The sequence below is a fragment of the Physella acuta genome, unplaced genomic scaffold (genome assembly GCF_028476545.2).
Source record: "Physella acuta isolate Inbredline_101_S28 unplaced genomic scaffold, ASM2847654v3 ptg000164l, whole genome shotgun sequence".
Taxonomy (NCBI): Eukaryota; Metazoa; Mollusca; class Gastropoda; family Physidae; genus Physella; species Physella acuta.
The window spans coordinates 382,715-403,054 of NW_026731683.1; the positions used below are offsets into that span (position 1 = coordinate 382,715).

General features: G+C 36.7%; 2 protein-coding genes across 4 annotated transcripts; one reads left to right on the forward strand and one right to left on the reverse strand.

Annotated features, from left to right (window-relative positions):
• Nucleotides 1–2,451: 2,451 nt before the first annotated feature.
• Nucleotides 2,452–12,335, forward strand: LOC131935968 (protein flp). Its single transcript, XM_059292740.1, has 7 exons — nt 2,452–2,701; nt 6,838–6,977; nt 7,419–7,589; nt 8,284–8,544; nt 9,261–9,517; nt 11,030–11,322; nt 11,860–12,335. Exons 1-7 carry the CDS (start codon nt 2,498–2,500, stop codon nt 12,235–12,237), a joined length of 1,704 nt encoding a protein of 567 aa, XP_059148723.1. The 5' UTR covers nt 2,452–2,497; the 3' UTR covers nt 12,238–12,335.
• On the reverse strand, nt 12,332–19,073 carry LOC131935967 (KAT8 regulatory NSL complex subunit 3). 3 transcript variants are annotated; one of them, XM_059292738.1, is made up of 14 exons: nt 19,056–19,073; nt 18,432–18,692; nt 18,033–18,200; nt 17,718–17,808; nt 17,346–17,429; nt 16,847–16,948; nt 16,635–16,760; nt 16,203–16,421; nt 15,963–16,034; nt 15,529–15,603; nt 15,173–15,394; nt 14,752–14,913; nt 14,559–14,646; nt 12,332–14,421 (listed from the first exon to the last, which is right to left on the reverse strand). In XM_059292738.1, the coding sequence occupies exons 2-14, from the start codon at nt 18,632–18,634 to the stop codon at nt 12,581–12,583; spliced, it is 3,453 nt and encodes a 1,150-aa protein (XP_059148721.1). In that variant the 5' UTR covers nt 18,635–18,692; nt 19,056–19,073; the 3' UTR covers nt 12,332–12,580. The 3 variants fall into 3 exon arrangements, with proteins under 3 accessions (XP_059148721.1, XP_059148720.1, XP_059148719.1); XM_059292737.1 differs by lacking the exon at nt 19,056–19,073 and adding an exon at nt 18,776–18,855; XM_059292736.1 differs by lacking the exon at nt 19,056–19,073 and having other exon boundaries at nt 18,432–18,762.
• Between the last annotated feature and the right edge of the window lie 1,267 nt (nt 19,074–20,340).

Below are 20,340 nucleotides of genomic sequence, written 5' to 3' on the forward strand. Positions count from 1 at the left end.
TATATATATATATATATATATATATATATATATATATATATATATGCATTCTATATAGGGCCTATATACATATCTATATCTATATGTATGTAGATATATTTATGTGTGTATGTGTGTTATTTAAAAATGGGTATATATATATATATATATATATATATATATATATATATATATATATATATATATATATATATACACACACACATTTATATATATATATATATATATATATATATATATATATATATATATATATATATATATATATATATATATATATATATATATATATGTATAGGCTATGTAAATATGTCTGTGGTGGTTTGTGTGCACTCAAGTCATGTACGATATGTACACAATGAAGCCTAAGCCAACAGAAAATTCCACCGCACATCATTAAAGTCAGCATTGTTTGAATCGTGTTACAGGCCAACAGATAGGCGCCACCTTTATTTATATCTGCATGCACATGATACTCGCACATGGCCTTAGGCTCTAGGCTGTATGTTTATCAGCTGTAGATTCCATGCATGCCTGTTGAATTAGATAAAACCTGTTTCAGCGACATACCAGGATGCTTTACAACGTTGAATACTCGTGTGTTGTACGGACTAGTCTCTTTAGTATTTAATCTAAGCCTAAAGACATTTCTAGCATCTAATACAGATATAGATTTGTAAATGTGTTTCTCGTCCTATTACTAAAAATAAAAGACTCCTTAGTCTGAAAGGCGATTAGAATTAGATCATTGAGCCTGGTAATCAAGGAGCAAAGTCTGGGTTAATACGTCGAAAAGAGCCATGTTCACTTAGTCATCTTGTATTGGAGATCATTCTGCACCACAGTATGGGACAAATGTCCTTTGGGGTCGTCCATAAATGTCGTCACCCTCGAAGGGGGGAGGGGGGTCCGTAATTTTGTGACGGTGTGTGATGAGGGGGAGGGGGGTTCAGATGGTGCGACGTCACACTTTTGCATTATAAAAAAGCAATGTTAGAAAACGAATTTTAGACTTTATTTTGCGTTTTAGAAAACTGTTTTAATAAATTGTAATAACAATTGATTAAAAAACTCTATTTCGACAGAGTTCAGACAAGATTTTGGAAAAATATAGCTGTTTAAAAAAATTCAATTCAATTTTGAGGGGAGGGGGGAGGTAAAATGGTAAAAAAAAATTGTGACGTCATTTATGGATGACCCCTTATGTGCCTCATGCCCTACACTCCTGGTCAGATGTCCTTATGTGCCTCATGCCCTACACTCCTGGTCAGATGTCCTTATGTGCCTCATGCCCTACACTCCTGGTCAGATGTCCTTATGTGCCTCATGCCCTACACTCCTGGTCAGATGTCCTTATGTGCCTCATGCCCTACACTCCTGGTCAGATGTCCTTATGTGCCTCATGCCCTACACTCCTGGTCAGATGTCCTTATGTGCCTCATGCCCTACACTCCTGGTCAGATGTCCTTATGTACCTCATGCCCTACACTCCTGGTCAGATGTTCTTTTGTACCTCATGCTGTAGACTGTTCAAGTCCCCTAGCCGCATGCATCATCATGACACCACGTTCAGTGAATAATCTTCAAATTAAAATTCAGTCACATTTTCATACGATATCTGGTTTTTTAATGAACTAAAAAGTAAGGTAAATGAGTGCACTAAATGTGAGGCATTAGTTTCATGTGTGCGATTTTTTAATGTATCCGTTTGAAGGCTGGCCGGAAAACAAATGTAATCAGTGAAAAACACAAGTCAATGATCTAAATTACTCATTGTTGTTTGTTTACAGATAATTAAAGAATGCTTTTTAATTGGGAGGGGGGGGGGGGGTAAGGGGGTATTGTTGTGAGTTAAATGTAATCAGTGAAAAACACAAGTCAGTGATCAAAATTACTCATTGTTGTTTGATTACAGATAATTAAAGAATGCTTTTTAATGGGGGGGGGGTATTGTTGTGAGTTAAAATGTAAGCCTGTGGTGTTTAGTCTTCAAGTAGGGCCTATATAACCTGAGGGTAGAAGAAATATTTCGTTTGAAATATATCACTTAATGAGCCTTAGCAGTGAGAAAGACACGTACACTAATTTGTTATGGTTCTTATAAAAGTGTTGCATGATAATCTTTGGGAAAACTAGTTGCCACCAATCCACATTCTGACGATGCATTGGCGCTTTGTTTTCCCTTCAACATTCAAATTTCTTTCCGAGCCGACCCCCCCCCCCCCCCAATCTCTTTCTTTGCCTCGCAAGTAGCGAATAGATGTATCGGTTGTGGACTTCCGAACCGTGCATTCATCACTTATGTATGTATATTTCACTGAGGGGGGAAGGGGTCTTTTTTCTATTTCTGCAAAGTAATCTGGTTATGATAAGTAGGTAAGGAGGGCGGGGGGGGGGGGGTGGAGTTTTCTCGTTCTGAAAGAATAGCGCTCTGGTTTATCGTACGTGCAGGCTAACGAGGTTCCCGTACCGATAGGCCGACAGTTCGTGCTCTGCCATGGTTGGGGTTAGACGTTTGAGGTCAGCGTGGCTGAGTCTGTGTCTGCTACTGTGTCTGCTGTTGTGTCTGCCAGTGTTTTCACAAGATGTCGGGGATATGTCCGTTGAGTTTGATGCGAATGAGATCAGTGACGTCATCAACACGAGCTACTCATGTCACAGTAACCCAGCCATGGCAGTGGCAGTTGTCAAGGACGGTAAGGTAAGGTCAAGTTAGGAGCCTGGCGGTCTAACATTAAGATTAAGTTCAAGGACGGTAAGGTAAGGTCAAGTTAGGAGCCTGGCACTGGCGGGCTAATATCAAAGACTAAGTTCAAGGACGGAATGTTAAAGTTAGGAGCCTGGTACTGGTAGTCTAACATCAAGGATTTAGTTCAAGGACGGAAAGGTAAAGTTAGGAGCCTGGTACTGGTAGTCTAACATCAGCTTTAGTTCAAGGACGGTAAGGTAAGGAAAAGCTAGGAACCTGGCGTGGTAGCTTTAATGTCTAATTGATAGCCTTGGCCATGGGCGCAGAGGCGTAGCGACCCTTCCCGGCGCCCGGGGCGAACTTTCAATTTGGCGCCCCCCCCCCCCCGCTTATTTATATATATATATATATATATATATATATATATATATATATATATATATATATATATATATATATATATATATATATATATATATATATATATGTGTGTGTGTGTGTGTGTGTATAATTATGTGTGTGTGATAGTGTGTTTATATATAAGCTTGTGTGTGGGTAAGAGTGTATTTGTGTGTGTAAGCGTGTGTGTAAGCGTGTATGCTACAGTCCGGACAAGGTTTAATAATTACATTGTATGATTTTCATTCCTTAAAACTTTACGACAATCTAATTCCCATTAAGATGCGTTTAACTTTTTTTGCGAAAGATTAGTAATGTCAGTTAAAAAAAATAAGCCTGATCTGTGTTAGAGGGTAGTTTGTAGCTAACGCTAATATGTTTAGACCAACCTTTTATGTTCTAGTTTTGAACGATCTCTGTTGTGATATGGTACATAGTTGGATTCGAAGTTTGTTAGAGTAAGGACACACAAGTGACATACAAGAAGAAGTTATCAGAAATATTTATTGTTCACATTGGAATACGACATGGGTATTTCGTTGATTGGTTGATGGTATGACAAAACAAGCTAGAGAAAACAAACTGGAATCCAACGGATGTTAACAGCTCGTAGTCTTGGATTTCGCAGATTTTGCCCTGCCTTCTCGCACACAGTTTCTTCCAGGCATCTTTTTACGCCCCCCCCGAACGAAATGAAATTTATATAATTTATATATAGAAAATATATACTTTTAACAGTGTCCGCCCCCCCCCCGAAGAAAGTTTACCGCCTCCCCCCTCCCCCCGAAGATTTCAAGTGCCCCCCCCCCCCCCGGAGAAAAAAGTCTGGAAGAAACACTGATCAAAAGTATCTGATCTCTCACGTTGAAGTTGAGAGAATCGTAAGAATCTTACAAAGAACTAGTCGCGTCTTTTTTTTAACAAAAACTGGCTATTGAAATTGTACATTACGCGTTAATACACTTGGTTTCTTTACTAAGTGTTAAGAGAGTTATCTACTCACCAATCCAGTACAAATACTTACGATTTTTGTTAGCGAAAAAAGCGCCCCCCCCCCACCCCCACACACATTCATCACAACCATCTTGGACAAAGTTTGTAGAGCGGTTTTTAAAGTAACTAACTTTTTAAAAAAAAATGTTACACAATTATACAATGCACAGTACAATTCGTTTCTTTCTGAGAGCTAAAGGTTGTTTACTCAGAATCCTGTGTAATTTTGCTATTTTATTTAGCCTAAAAGCGCCCCCCTGCACCATCTTGATAAAAGTCACTAACGTATTTTACAGTTCAACAATCGTACAATACGTTTTAATACAATTGGTTTCTTTTAATAGTGGTAACGTTTATCGACTCAACAATCTAGTGTAAATTCTTCCGTTTTAAGTCTCGAAAAAGCGCCCCCCCCCCCCATCTAGGATAAGCTTCAAAGCGGTTTTGCCGGTCACTGTTTCTTAAGAGTATATGTTTTACATTAAGAAATCAAGATAGAAAACAGTTAAATCAGTATGTAAATGCGTGTAGCCATTACATTTCTTAACTTAGACAGTTTATAATTCAAAACTGCAGCATAAAATCAGCTTTAAAAAAATTTTCCCACCCCTTTTGGCGCCCCCCATAGGGTCGGCGCCCGGGGCGGCCGCCCCCCCCGCCCCCCCCCCTAGCTACGCCTCTGCATGGGCGGTGATAAAGCTGAAACACCGAAATAGTTCGCCAGACCCGCTAGAAACGAAAACCATTTACATGGTTTAGTTAGGCCTACTTAATTCTATTCTAGTAGTAAAATGAGTCTTCATAAAACATGATACACCTATTCATTACAATATTTTAAATGCGTTAAAAATTAGAAAATAATAGGCCTACTGTAACTTAAAATGTGTTAACGATGTTTCATGACCGACCAACTAATTACTACTAATTATAGTAACCTAATTACTCTAAAGATTTTTTTGTTGTAAGTGTATTGTAAAAAAAAATAGTAAGGCTAGTCGATATTTATATAAGTTTTTAATATAATTTTAGTCCCATTTTATTTAGTCTGTCCAATCTCAAGCTCGCAGACACCCCACACAACTTAAACTTTGTTCTAAAAATATAGGCTTGATCTGGGTAAGGGAAAATATAGCTTAATGACATGTCTGAAAACGTTCAAAAGATCGTGTTGTCGATACATGACAAGAAGCTTTTTGACCAAGTATTAACGCCCAAACTTATTGTAACATAAGGTCAGCTTCCCCCCCCCCCCCCCTTTTTTTCCCCCTTAAAATGATGCTATACTTCCCAAAATAGCGATTTTTCTTTCTTGAAACAGCTATTTACCCCTAACATTTGTCTCCCTTATATAGTAATATGAGCAATAAATAATAAAATAATGTTGCCACTTTTATTCTCAGCTAGGTATTTTTTAACGAAAAATAAAAACCAATATATGGTCTATATTGATCACAAATTACAAGTGAAATTCTTTACAACAAATTCTTCACCATTTATATGACTAATTACAGTGTCTTTATTACCATTAATTTGCTAAAAAAATATTTTTCTCAAAGTTGCTGTGAAAAGTAGGCTCAGTGGCGTAACGAGGTCGGGTGTCACCCGGTGCGGCACTTAATGGTGTCACCCGCCAGAGGCGTAGCGACCCTTTTCGAGGACAAACTTTCAAATTTTCGATTTGCAACCCCCCCTCAAACTTTCGATTTGCACCCCCCCCCTCAAATTTTTTTCTATATATTTTACTATTTTTTGCCTTGGTGTCACCCCAGAGGCGTAGCGACCCTTCCCGGGGACAAACTTTTCGATTTGCACCCCCCCTCAAGATTTCGATTTGCACCCCCCTCCCTCAAACTTTCGATTTGCACCCCCCTCAACCTTTCAATTTATTTTTCCAACCCATTTTGGCGCCCCCTAATATGTCCCCCCGCCCCCCCTCGCTACGCTACTGTGTCACCCCCAAAAATGGTGCGGTCCGCACCCCCCGCCACCCCCCCCCCCCCCCCCTCACTACGCCTCTGGCTAGGCTGATATCTGTTAGGTAACTAGGTTATCGATCAAAGTAGATTAGACCTGCAACTTTATTTGGAAGAAAAGAGGGTAGGGTGAAAGAGACCATAGCATCTTTTTCAGTGAGTAAAGTAAATTGCTCATTGATTAATAAAGTGAGAAAGAAATATTGTCACTTAGTAGCACATGACACTGTGCAAGAAATGATTTAGTCAGTCGTTTTGACGGTGGAGTTGTCAGTATGTGGAGAGGGAGGGGGATGGTCTGATCCCCCATAGACCCAAAAAAAAAATCCCGCGCGTGTTTATGTTAATGTGAATACATACATTTTTGTTTCTTTTTAATGATTATATAGAGGATGCTTAATTTTTTAAATTTTAAACTCACAATTAATAATCTTTGATACTATTGTTGTATTTAAAACACACATATACCATGAGAACTTTTTCAAGATTTATCAGGCCATGTTAAGAATAAAAAACAAGTTTTGCAGAGTTTTATATTTATCCAGAGGCGTAGCGACCCTTCCCGGCGCCCCCCATCGGGAATAACCTTTCAATTTGCAATTTGCACCCCCCCCCCCTCAAACTTTCAATATGCACCTCCCTCAAAATTTCAATTTGTTTTTCCAACCCATTTTGGCGCCCCTAAGGTCGGCGCCGTGGGACATATGTACCCCCCCCTCGCTACGCCTCACTATTTATCAAACTAAATCTCATCACCTAATAAGCTTTGTTGTATTTTTAAAGGTGCTGTTATCTAGAGGATATGGGACCTTTGGCCTTTCTTCAGAAAAACCTGTCACAGGGAAATCTGTATTTGGAATTGCCTCTTTGTCCAAGGCTTTCACTGCAGCCCTGTTCTATAAATTACTTCGTGAGAAAACCAAGTAGGCCATAAGAGAACTGTTTTATTCTTATTTTGTGCAATTAGGTTTGGATTGACTCCAAAAATAAGTAAATAAATAAAAAAAGGGAAAAAATACCTATAAAAGTAAAGTTGAAAGGAATGGGCTTACTACATTTTAAAATAAACTATTTTATCAAATATTTGTATCAGTTACTAAAGATTTTTAAAATAATAATAATAAAAAAAACATCAATTAAAAAAAAAATTATTTCTTAATTCACTTAACATTAACATTGAACGACTATTTTTCAATAATGATAACAAATTAATATAGTAATTAGGCCTTGTAGATCTGACTCTAAACTAAGTTAAATGAACATTGTTACTAAACTTGTTTGTAAATTGTGAGATAATTGTTGATAGTATTGCATATAATTTATGCCTAACTTTAGGTTCACCTGTAAGACTTGTTTATTTTTAGCATAACTTTAGCTTCACCTGTGAGACTGTTGTTGGGCAAAAAATTCATGATGCCGGATGAATTCCGCACAAAAGAGACAACTTTTGAGGATCTATTGTCTCACAAGACAGCTGTCCCTGACTACAACAGGCTTAGGTTCAACGACAACTTCACAAGACAAAATCTCCTGGAGTAAGTTCTTTCATGGTTACACAAGCTTAGATTGCTAGCAAACTCTACTGGAGTAAGTTATTTCCTTATATATAAGGGATTGTCCATAAATGACATCACACTTGTAGGGGGTGGGGGGTTCCGTAAATTTGTGACGGTGTGAGATGAGGGGGAGGGGGGGGGGGGTCAGATAGTGTGCCGTCACACTTTGGCATTATTAAACAGCAATGTTAGAAAATGATTTCTAGCCGTTATTTCACATTTTAGATAAATGTTTTAACAAATTGTAATAAAAATTGATTTAAATACACTATGTTGACAGAGTTCAGACAAGATTTTGAAAAAAATATCGGAGTTTTAATAAATATTCAACGTCAAATTTGAGGGAAGTTGTAGGTTGAGATGTGACATCAATTTAGGGGGGGGGGGGGGGGTGAGTCTGGCTTTTTGTGACTCCGTGTGACAGGGGGGAGTGGGGGAGGTAAGAATCGTCAAAAAAAGCGTGATGTCATTTATGGATGACCCCTAAGGTGTGAGTTTACTTTTTACATGTAGTATTCCGTAAGAATCCATAGTATACATTTATATATTATATATTATATATATATATATATATATATATATATATATATATATATATATATATATATATATATATATATATATATATATATATATATATATATATATAAATTTGTATCATTATGTCTTTCAGAAAGTTGCATCTATTACAAACTCGATATCAGTTCCGGGTGAAATACATCTACAGCAACCTCATGTACGGGCTAGTGACAAGAATAAGTGAGATTCTGGGGGGCAAGAAGTGGGAGGAGCTTATGAAGGAGAACCTGTTTCAGCCACTGGGGATGACCAGTACTACCTTTTCCACAGAGGCAGATTTTAATAGAGGAGACATTGTAGTGCCTTATGCTGAGATACATTCTAAATTGGTGCAAGTAAATCCCGAGTTCTCAAGGTAATTCAAGAAGTCTTAAGGTAATCCTTTAGGTCTTGAGGTAATTATTTAGGTCTTAAGGTAATCAATAACATCTTAAAGTAATTTATAAGATCTTACAGTTATCTTTGACCTTGAAATGATTCATTAGGTCTTAAGGTACTTTATAAGGTCTTAAGATAATTCATGATTCTTAATTCAAATTTTGAGTTCTCAAGGTAACTTAAGGAGGATTTTGCAGTTCTTTGTATCAACTGCTATAGATTTCATAAAGTCATATCATGTTAGTAATTCTTCTTTTTAGCCAGTGTGATGGTTTTCTATTGAATTCAAAAGTTGTATACATACATCATGTTATCCAACTATGATGATGGGTATACAAAGTTAGCATTTCAAATGGAATTGGTTAACTTTCATAGATAAGAATTTACAGCAGCCATTGAACTTCATGGGGACTGCATGGTGAAATGGTAGAGTTTACGACTGCTAACCCGAAAATCTCAAATTTGGATCCCAGGCTATAGTCTGGGCAGGGCGCTGAAAATAATGTCTCCTCATATGTAGAGGTAGTTGAAATAGATGAACTCTACTTCATCTGCCTGACTTAGCTATATATCAATTTCTGATTTTAATTTATTAAAGAGCCGAATGAATTTATTTTAGCAAAAAAATTGTAAAATCAAGGTTTATATCATCCGTTCTAAACTCAAATCAAATATTTTTGTTTATGATTACAGAAGGTGGGCAGATATGGCTGGGTCCGGTTCTATCATGAGCAGTGCTGATGACATGGCTAAGTGGATGAACTTTCACCTCAACGCAAGTCAAAACGGTACAGGTGACCAAGTCCTAAAGCCAGAACTCCTAGATGAATTACACGAGGGCAAGTTTTATGTTGGGGATGAAACATCTAGCGATTTAAAGTACCCACAATTCCCTGTGGCTACTTCTGACAGCGTTTATGGCCTAGGCTGGAGGATTGGATTTTTCAGAGGTAGGACTGATACTATTCATCCTTATGTAAAAAGACAGGGTGCTGAGTTAGAACTAGCGTGGACAGGGCACAGTAGATTACTAATACTAATGTTAACACACAAAACACTGGTAGATATAGGTCATAGTCCAAATACAGGAAATCCTGTTTTTTTTTAAAAAATATGACAAAGTAAAAGTTCTTCTTATGTAGACAGACAGTAAAAATACTACTTATGTAGATAGACAGTAAAAATACTACTTATGTAGACAGACAGTAAAAATACTACTTATGTAGACAGACAGTAAAAATACTTCCCTTGTAGAAAGACAGTAAAAATACTACTTATGTAGACAGACAGTAAAAATACTATTTATGTAGACAGTAAAAATACTACTTATGTAGACAGACAGTAAAAATACTACTTATGTAGACAGACAGTAAAAATACTACTTATGTAGACAGACAGTAAAAATACTACTTATGTAGACAGACAGTAAAAATACTACTTATGTAGACAGACAGTAAAAATACTTCCCATGTAGAAAGACAGTAAAAATACTACTTATGTAGACAGACAGTAAAAATACTATTTATGTAGACAGTAAAAATACTACTTATGTAGACAGACAGTAAAAATACTACTTATGTAGACAGACAGTAAAAATACTACTTATGTAGACAGACAGTAAAAATACTACTTATGTAGACAGACAGTAAAAATACTACTTATGTAGACAGAGTAAAAATACTACTCATGTAGACAGACAGTAAAAATACTACTTATGTAGACAGACAGTAAAAATACTACTTATGTAGACAGACAGTAAAAATACTACTTATGTAGACAGAGTAAAAATACTACTTATTTAGACAGACAGTAAAAATACTACTCATGTAGACAGACAGTAAAAATACTACTTATGTAGACAGACAGTAAAATACTACTTATTTAGACAGACAGTAAAAATACTACTTATGTAAACAGACAGTAAAAATACTACTAATGTAAACAGAGTAGCCTGCAGGAAAAGTAAAACATTTAAATAATAATGAATCCATGTTGTATGTAGCTATGTAGTTACCCTTTCACACCTGGCAGACCATGGGTCAGATGAAGCAGAGTTCAGCTGTTTCTGCAACCTTTACATATGAAGGGATAATGAGATTTTGGCCCAAATCTCACCAGTTTTGTTAACCATGCTGTATTTGGAGGAGGGTGGGGCGGGTATTACCACAAATCTTCAACCCTGTTGCCACACTCATGACTTGTTCTTCATTCTTTTGTTCTTATAAAACCTGTTTGTCATTTATTTATATTAAGGGATAGTGTGACCAGCACTATGACCAGCCACCTTAATGTGAGTCAGAGTTGGGTAAATTCTAGTACGTCCTATAGATTTAAGCCCAGGATCAGAGCTCACTACCTTTGAGTTAGCGGTTGTCCACTCTACCATCCGACCATGCTGTTCTATGAATATTGCATGCCATACTAGATTCTATAAATTCCTTAGAAAAAAAAACATATTTCAGGTTTTGAAAGAATCAGCCACACCGGGTCAACTTTGGGCTACAGAGCAATCATATCAATCATCCCTCGTCAAAAGATTGGGATCTTCATCGCCATGTCAGGCAGTGATGACAGCTTCAGGCACCGCATCCCCCTGCTGATGTACCTGACAGACAGAGCACTGGGTCTCAAACCGTTCCTCAATGCCTCAACGATTTGTTCATACCCTGAGCCGTGGAAACCTAAACCCAAACCAAAACCACCTGTTGTTTTCAATGCCAATGTGACACTTCTACATGACATTCAACAGTATGAGGTTAGTGGCATGACATTCAACAGTATGAGGTTAGTGGCATGACATTCAACAGTATGAGGTTAGTGGCATGACATTCAACAGTATGAGGTTAGTGGCATTGACATTCAACAGTATCAGGTTAGTCACACGACATTCAACAGTATGAGGTTAGTGGTATGACATTCAACAGTGTCAGGTTTGACACATGACATTCAACAGTATGAGGTTACTGGTATGACATTTAAATGTATGAGGTTAGTGACATAATATTCAACAGCATTAGGTTAGTGGCATGACATTCATCAGTACGAGGTTAGTGACATTCCTGCCTTTTTTAAAACCAGCTTTAAAATTAGTTTTATGCAAAATGGAAAAAATGAATTTTGGAAAAAGATTTCTAATTTTTTTTTTAAACAAAAGTTGGTTGTGAAAAAAAACATTGCCTGAAAAAAAAGACACTAACTGCTTAATGGCAGACCTTTCTTAAACTAAAGATTGCTGACTTAAGGGTTGGCAATATATTGTAATACTACTTCAATCTGTCATTGTTGATTTCAGGGATTGTACTACAACAAACTGTTTGGATATTTGAGCATCCATTACAACAAGACCCTAGGACTACTGGTCATGTCGTATGGATGGGGACAGTGGCATCTGTACCTCCAATCAGTGGAACAAAGGGAGAAGTTTTATGGCAGGGGAATAGGAATCAATGAGGCCTATGACATTAGTCCTGTCTATTTTAACACAAAAACCAAAGACGGCAATGTCTCCATCATTGGTATGGATGCCACGGCACTTGAATTCAGTATGCCACCAAAATTTACTAAAGTCACAAACGACAAGGTGAAAGTGAAAGAAAGTAATGCTCACCAAATGACCAAAGTCAACTTGTATGTACTTGCATGCCTGCTGATCTTGTTGGTTATATTATAAAACATCAGTTGTTTTACGTGGTTGCAAGTGTTATATAATTGCCTTACTTTACATAATTATAAATACAATTAATATTTAAAAAATAAAGCTAATGACAAGGATTTGAGTTTTGAAATTTATTTGAAACCATGAAAATGAACAAATTGGAACAGCTAAAGTATTATGATAATACAGGTTTACAAGTGATGAAAAAACAAAGTTTAAACAACTTAAAAACAACTACAATAAATTTTGAGTGTCTAAACACAGCTAGTAAGCTACTAGATGATGTCTAATGATCTTGATATTACTAGTACGATATTGCTAGTAATTTTATTTAACTCTCACGATCATGCATATACAGCTACAAGTCGTATTGTTTAGGAGTCTTGATTCTACGTGTCCGCGTAGACGCTACGGTGGGCAGTGCAGATTTGGGTGTGGTGGCGTAGGAAGAGGTTGTTGTTTTTGTATAACTCTTTGTGCTGTGTGTGTGGCTGGTGGAGGGCAATGGTGCAACGCTCTGTGAAGGTGTGACTTGTTTGGTCCCACTGTTTGACTCATCTGATGACCCCATCACCGCTGGCTCCACCTGTCTGACCGGGCTCGCAGGTAAGATAGAGGTGACCTGACCCAGGGTCTCTGTACAGGTAGATATGACGTGTTTGGGGGAGTCTACCTTAGTTTGTTGAACACTGGTGGGGGTGGTGCGGCACTGGAAAACAATCTGGGCAGTGCTGTGTTTGTTGGCTGGGTTGACCATTAAAGATGTTGGTTTAGTCATGGTTTTCCCTGCTACAGAATACGTAGCCTGCTCTGACGAGGAGGGTTTGGACACTGTTGATATAATGGTCCCAGATTCTGGAAGCTTTGACTGAGGTTTCAGTGCAATGTTCTGAATTTGAAAATTGATCAAGTCTTTTTGGTCAGAGTTTTTCTTCTCTTCCTTGAGGGTTGAGTCTTTGGCTGGTATGGGGTTGGGAGTGGGGGTGATGACGCTGGGGGAGGAGAGTTTGAGTGTGATCAGGCCGGTGGTGGATGATAAGTGCTGGGTGGCAAATCCAGATGACAGGATTAGTGGGGAGATGATGGAGGGGTTGCTGGGCTTGATGGCGTCCTTAGACACAGCTGTCTGGAACTTGTACTGGGTGCTGATTCCAGGGGAAGCAGATGTTTGTTTGACAGTTTTTACCTGTGAGGGGTTGAGTGAAGATAAGGTGGCTATTGTCTGCAGTTCAGATTGTGGGGTAGACATGAACAGGCTCTCTGATGAAAGGGGGACCTGTTTGGATATTAATGAAATTTTAGGTGTGGGGGTCATCTTGACATTGCTAGAGCTTGCTGCTGTGGTGATGTGGCCAAGATCTACGCTGACTGTGCTTGGTGTGGTGCTGGGTGGTGATTCTTTAGAGATGTAGTGATCTGTACCAATGTTGATGATTGAAGGAGTATTAGCCACTGATGCAAGGGTTGGGTTGGAGATACTGACCACTGGGCTGTTTAAGGAGATGGATGAGAGGTTAAAGGCCACGTTTGATGAAGCTGGTATTAAAGTAGAAACGGTCTGGACGTTAGAGAAGTTGCTTGTGGTAGAGCCTGACGTGCTGGATGTGGAGATGGGCTGAATGATGGGTGAGTTCAGGCCACTGATTTTCATGACAGGTCCGCCTTTCAGAACCTTGTTGGCCATGGTGAATGTCAGTGGGATGGTGAATGGAGAAGATGCTGAGCCAGTCCGGATGAGAATCTGCGGCTGTTTCATGGGTGGGTCAACTCGGTTGTCAGATTTTTCTGGCGAGACATCGCAGCTGGATTTAGAACCAGTCTCAGAATCATCCGACTGATTTTCTGATGGTTTTGTGATTGACCCAGTCCGGAACAATCCTGATGAAGCGAGAAATCTTGACAAGGTCAGCGCGGTTGTTGTTGGGATGGTAGCAGACGAGGAGACTGTGACAATAGCTTTACTGACAGTTGCAGGTGGCGGTGCAGTGCTGGTTTTTAACTGCTCACTGGGTTTGATACTCTGTAAGAGATTGGAAAGTTCTGGGGCAGAAGCAATGGCCGCTGCCTCGCTGACTCTTGAGAGGCTTTTGGCAGAGTCACCAGCTGAGGCCACCACTGGGAAACTCATGTGTAGCATGGGTTTAGGCTGGGACCCTGCACCAAGAGCTTCTCGTCTTTTCTTGGGAGTCACACGCTTTGCTGTAAACAAACAAGCAAGGGATTACACATTTAGAGGAAAAATATATTGCCAGGCTTGTCACATTATTAAAATATATTTTTAACTTATGGTAGCTAAACTGTTCTTAAGACCAGAAATAAATATATGTCTGACTTACCCAGTTTACCAGTAAGGGCCAACTGTCCATTGTAGCCTACAGTGTTGCCTTTACTTAATTTCATTGTCTTCATTGGTTTAACAGATGTCTGAAAATTTAATAACAAAGTGAAATCGCAAAACTATTTCCTCCAGTTTATAAAACTAAAAATAAAACATTTAGATTACAATAAACTTTTGAACTAAAACTCTACCATTGTGGATGATCCATTTTCACTTGTCTGTGAGCCAGCTGCTGTTGTGATTTCTTTCTGCTTGCGTTTCCTCTGCTTTTTGCCTAGTTCAACATCATCACTATTATCTGGCTGGAGAGTCACTTGGGATAAAACATTTCCCAAAAACTGGAACACCTCATCCTGGTTGACAGAGACAACAGAATAATGATTACCACTTCTATGTATAGTGGAAAATTGAAGACTATCACATGTCATAGACTTTAAGGACTAAAAATTCTTTTTATAAAAAAACAAAATAAAAACCCTTTTAAAAAGATAATTTTTTTTGCAACTATACAAGAAAAAGGTTTTCAAGTTTATTATCAAAACTATTTTTCCTGCATGATTAATTAATCAATTAAGCGTCAGCAAGACAAAGTGTAAACTCTCCAGGACTCACCAAGATACACCTGTCTACCATAGCTTGAGTGACGCCACAGCTGCGTTTCTTGGACTGACACATCCTCAGTTGGTCATCCGCCCCTCCCACCAGCACTAGACCTGTCTCCACTCGCAGTCTCTCACGGATGTCCTCGATGGTGTCCAGTTGGCTGGAGCTGGCGTTGTGACCAACAATAAACAGTGTCGGGGTTTTACAGTTGAAAATTTGGTCATCAATTTCCTGACAGAACAAAATAATTCACAGCATTATTGATGAGTACGTTTGTAGATTTTATTTCAAACCCTAAAAACTGACTTTATAAAGCTAAAAAAAGTAATGAAACATAATTACAAAATCATTTTTATGTAACTTACTCCACGATTCCCATTGACTCCCATGGTAGGGAAACCTAAACACACAATGCCACTCACTGTCTCCATTTGGGCCACCTGCAAAAAATTAATGTAACTTTTAAGGGTAATCATCATTATCGTTTCCTTTTCATGCCCAAGACACATGGGGCTGATGAAGTGGAGTTCATCTGTTTCAATGACCTCTCCCATGATTTCTTTTAGTTGTGTGTGGAAGTTAAATCCTCCTTGATTACTCTTTGGTATAGTACTGACCACACTATCCCTCATATTCCATGTTTAAGTTATTATTTTATTCTCCTGACCCATTCAGTCCACCAGTAGACTTATACAAATCTGAAAACCTTATTTTAAACCTCTAGCTTGAGTGCTAAGACATAAATTTCTTGTATATTCTATGACGGTAAAACAGTATTTAAAAAATTAAAAATTCTTACATGTGTAGCAACTAATGATCCAACATGCCAGCCAACCAAAACAATTGGTCGCCCTGGGAAATGACTTTTCATCTAAAAAAATATTTTAGTAAATATTAAATTAAATATAGTAAAGAAATAAATTTCAAATGCATCAAAATATCACGACACAAAAAGATTGGTATACATAATTTAGATAAAAGTATGCCAAACTGTTCAATTTATTAGAATATGTCTTGAAAAAAAAATCAGGTTGCCAACCTCTAATATTTTGGATCTAGTCGAAGTAATCATATTCTCCACACAGCTTGATACAGTCATGTTGGGAGTGATACTGTTGATAGGTACAACATTGATGACCTTCCCCATAGCAGACAGCTGGTGGTGCCAGAACTTGGTCCTCTTGAGAGCCACTGGGTTAGATGGTGACAATGGTGCACTTGGAATTACCAGCAGCAGAGGATTGTCTGGTAGTTTCTTCTGTAATGTAAATAATATAAGTTACAAGCTTTTGTAGGAGTTATAATGAATATAAAGAAATGGCAATGTACAAGCATTAAGATTGTATGACAGAAAATAATTCATTGACGAACACATTTTTATTTGAGTGTAAAAGCTAGTGATGACAAATAGAACATCAAGTGTAAAATCTGTTTGAGCAAGATTCTACACAATAACACAAAATGAACTGACCAGTTTTGGTTGATTGGTGGTAGATAACAGTGGATCCCATGTTCTTTTCATCAGTCCCCCGAGTGATTCTGCTGTAAAAACTCCTTGATTTGTGCCTTGTACCAGACGGTCAACGAGTGAGGGAATCTAATAAAATAATGGTCAAAGTTCATATATACAAAACCTCAAACATTTTATGTAAAAGTTTTCAATTGAGAAGTTTAATTGCTTACTTTTACTTTCAGGGTCTGTAAGACTTCAAGATATGATGTGAGTAATTGTCCTCGAAGATGTTCCAAAAAGATATTATGAAGCCACATAATGAGATTTAAGTCCTAAAAAATAGTTGCATTAAATTTAATTTAAAAAGCAATTAAAATACACATGCTTTTGTGAGTATTTGTAATTTTTACTTAATAAAGAACACAAATATGACATGTACTACTGATTGTCTTATAAATAGACAGATCATAAACATTAAGCTCAAAGCAGGCAACCAGCTGACATTATTTGTTACTATGATCCTGAACCAATCAAAACATTTAACCATGTATCTCACTTATTTCTCACACTTATGCTAGTTTTAACAAAGGAAAAGTTATTTCTAAGACTTAGGTTTGGACGATAATTAAACAAAAAGAACTTAAAAAGTGAAAGGACAAAAAAAACCTGAGTGCAAAAAGCTTTTAAAGGAAAAAAAATAACAAATAAAAAGCTAAAAAAATTACCCACCCAGCCAGTATTGGCAAATGCAAATCTTATTCTTTTAGCAGCTTTGTCAATTTGTAGCCTTCTCTGTACTGGCTCATTCTTCATCTACAAAAAAGTTCATTAAAGTTAAAACACTGGGGCACAATGGTTTCCTCTTTATCATTGCATGTAGTGTAGTCATATGAAAGGGTGGTCATGTGTTACTTTAATGTTGCCATGTTGATGTGAACCAATAAAAAAAAATACATTGGTTATATTCTAATCAGTTTACATAAATTTAAAATGGTGTTTAAACCTGATTTCTAACTGGAAAGGTTAGTCACATAGCATTAGCAATCAAGTCACTTAGCATCTATAACTTTTTTTAGTCAGTAAAGCATTTTAAAAATTTACCCCTTGAATAGACAATCGAGCAAGTCTGTCTGCTTGGAGTACTCTCATTCCTTTAGCAAATATTCTGTTCTGTAAAACTGACCATGAAGTTCTGCAATAAATGAACCAGAGAGTTTTATAACAGATACAATGTAGAACTGAAACACTGTGTACCAATAAAAAAAAAGACATTGGTTATATTCTTTTATATTCCTTTAGCAAATATTCTGTTCTGTAAAACTGACCATGAAGTTCTGCAATAAATGAACCAGAGAGTATTATAACAAACAGATACAATGTAGAACTGAAACACCGTAACATTCAAGAGTAACCAACCTGGCAGCTGCAATGTGATCTTCCCATTCATCCCCATCATCTGCGTGATCAGGACACAACAGATTTACTTGTCTCTCACAGTCTAACATCAGAGCTTTGGCTTTTGATACATCATACATGGCAGGTGCTACATCCTCATCCATAGCAACATCGATTTCATCTGTTGGTCTGGTTCAGCACAAAGTATGAATGCAAAAAAGTAAGTCCTAATTCATTTTATTTCTAGAGAAACAACAACAGTTTTGCATTAGCTGAGTTTTAACTGTATTTGTAAAGTCAAATATTGTAATCAAACTTTAGGCCTATAGCCTACTACTAATATATAACTAAATACACCAGCAATAATAAACAGGACCTAATTTTTATGAATCAGGGATATCAAATTCTAACAATACTTACTTTGTTTTGTCTTCATTTACTGGAAAAGTATGTTTGTCCATAAAAAGCATTTGCAAAGGCCGAGCATTGCTTGCATCTGGATGAGAGCTCCATGGCTTTGAATAGCAGTGGTCAATACTAACAACGTTTAATTCATTTAAAATCCTCTGAGAGAATGCCATATATCGGGGGATTGCATTGCTTTCTTCAACAGCACTAGACATCACGCCGATTCTTGCTTGGCAACTTTATTGGTATTATTTTAATATCAGGCCTCATCAACTGGAGTAGATGTTAAAAGTAAGATCATTTCAAAAATTTCATACAGAGAAACTGAGAGAAAGAAGGTATTTTATAGACTTTACATAGTGTCACTACAGGAGTATAAGCCAGTGAGTAGGATAATTGTAGTTTGGTAAACATTTGAATTTGTGTTTTCAATTGCTAAGGAGGATCAAGGAAGGAGTATTTTAAACGATTTTTACAGTGCAGAAATAGTCTGAAATACTGTAGAAATCTAGAATTAGTTCTAAAATTTTAATTGTTTGCCTCTTGCTTTAAAACAGTTTAACTTGAGCTTATTATTTAATATTTACATTTAATCTAGATCTACTTGTTGAGTCTCGACTCTTTGTTTTTTTTTACATAGAGATTCTTCTAGACATGGTAGTATGGTAGATCTAGATCTAGATCTATATAAATAGATCAGATATATGTTTGTGAGTTTGTCAAATGGGGGTATTGCTGATGGTATTTCGTACTAGTTACAAGAGAATCAAGATCTATTCTACATCTAGATCTAAATCTAGTCTAGTTAGAATCTAGATCTAGATTCTAGATCTAGCTAGATCCTACACTAGTTTACACAGGGAAATGTGTTGAATACCGGAAGTCAGATTGATTGACGATGTTTCTAGAAAAATAGTTTCGACTAATTATTTCGAAAAAAAATAATAATAAAAATTCATTTTGTATAAAAATAAAAAAAAAAGCTTTTATAGGCCTATGCACTCTGACTCAACGCTACGAATTCGGAAAAAAATTAGATCTAGAGTCTAGTTAAAATTATAGTTTTACTTTATTATTGGCATATGTCTAGTTACTTTTATAATATACAACATTTAATTAGTAATAATTAGGCCTATATATATATATATATATATATATATATATATATATATATATATATATATATATATATGTATGTAATAGTATGTATTTCTAAATTTCTTTTACCTTTGGATACCTTCTAATGTTGTATGTCTTGGTGTCATCCTCCAAAAGGACTAGGCTGCTATATATTTTGATATACATTAGATTAAAATTTTTGAACAGGTGTCAACCATTTCCCCCATGGTGTCTTTCTGTGATTGCCGATGTTATTTCAAACCAACTATGCATTTGACTAGATTAATAACCTTCTGTTTCTGTAAATTTTGCTTTTTGTACTTGATATCACCCTTAAATGTGCAGTCAGTCTGTCCCCATCTTGTGACATTATTGAATAGAATCTTATATTTTTCACCCACTTATCCTTATAGAAAACAAAATTCATGCAATTTTTAAAAATACATTTTTCTCAGATGAAAGTACTTTAATCTATAATTTTCAATTGAGTTAGTTATTAAAAGTCTATTACTATAGGGCCTATACAAAATCAAAAGTGGGAGGTAGCAGTGAGTATGAATGTTAATCCAGCTATTTTAAAAACACATTTTTATATTTGCAAGATTCTTTGTAATATTCGCCCATATTGAATTTGACTGATTTTATTTTTAAAATAAATTTCAATGGTAATATGCTTGTTAACTCTAGCTTTACTTATAAAAGACTATATATTTATATAAAGAAACTAAATATAAGTTCCACTTCTTTCACCAAAATGTGTTTACTAATGTTTTAGTAATGTGAACCACAATGATGTAGGGTA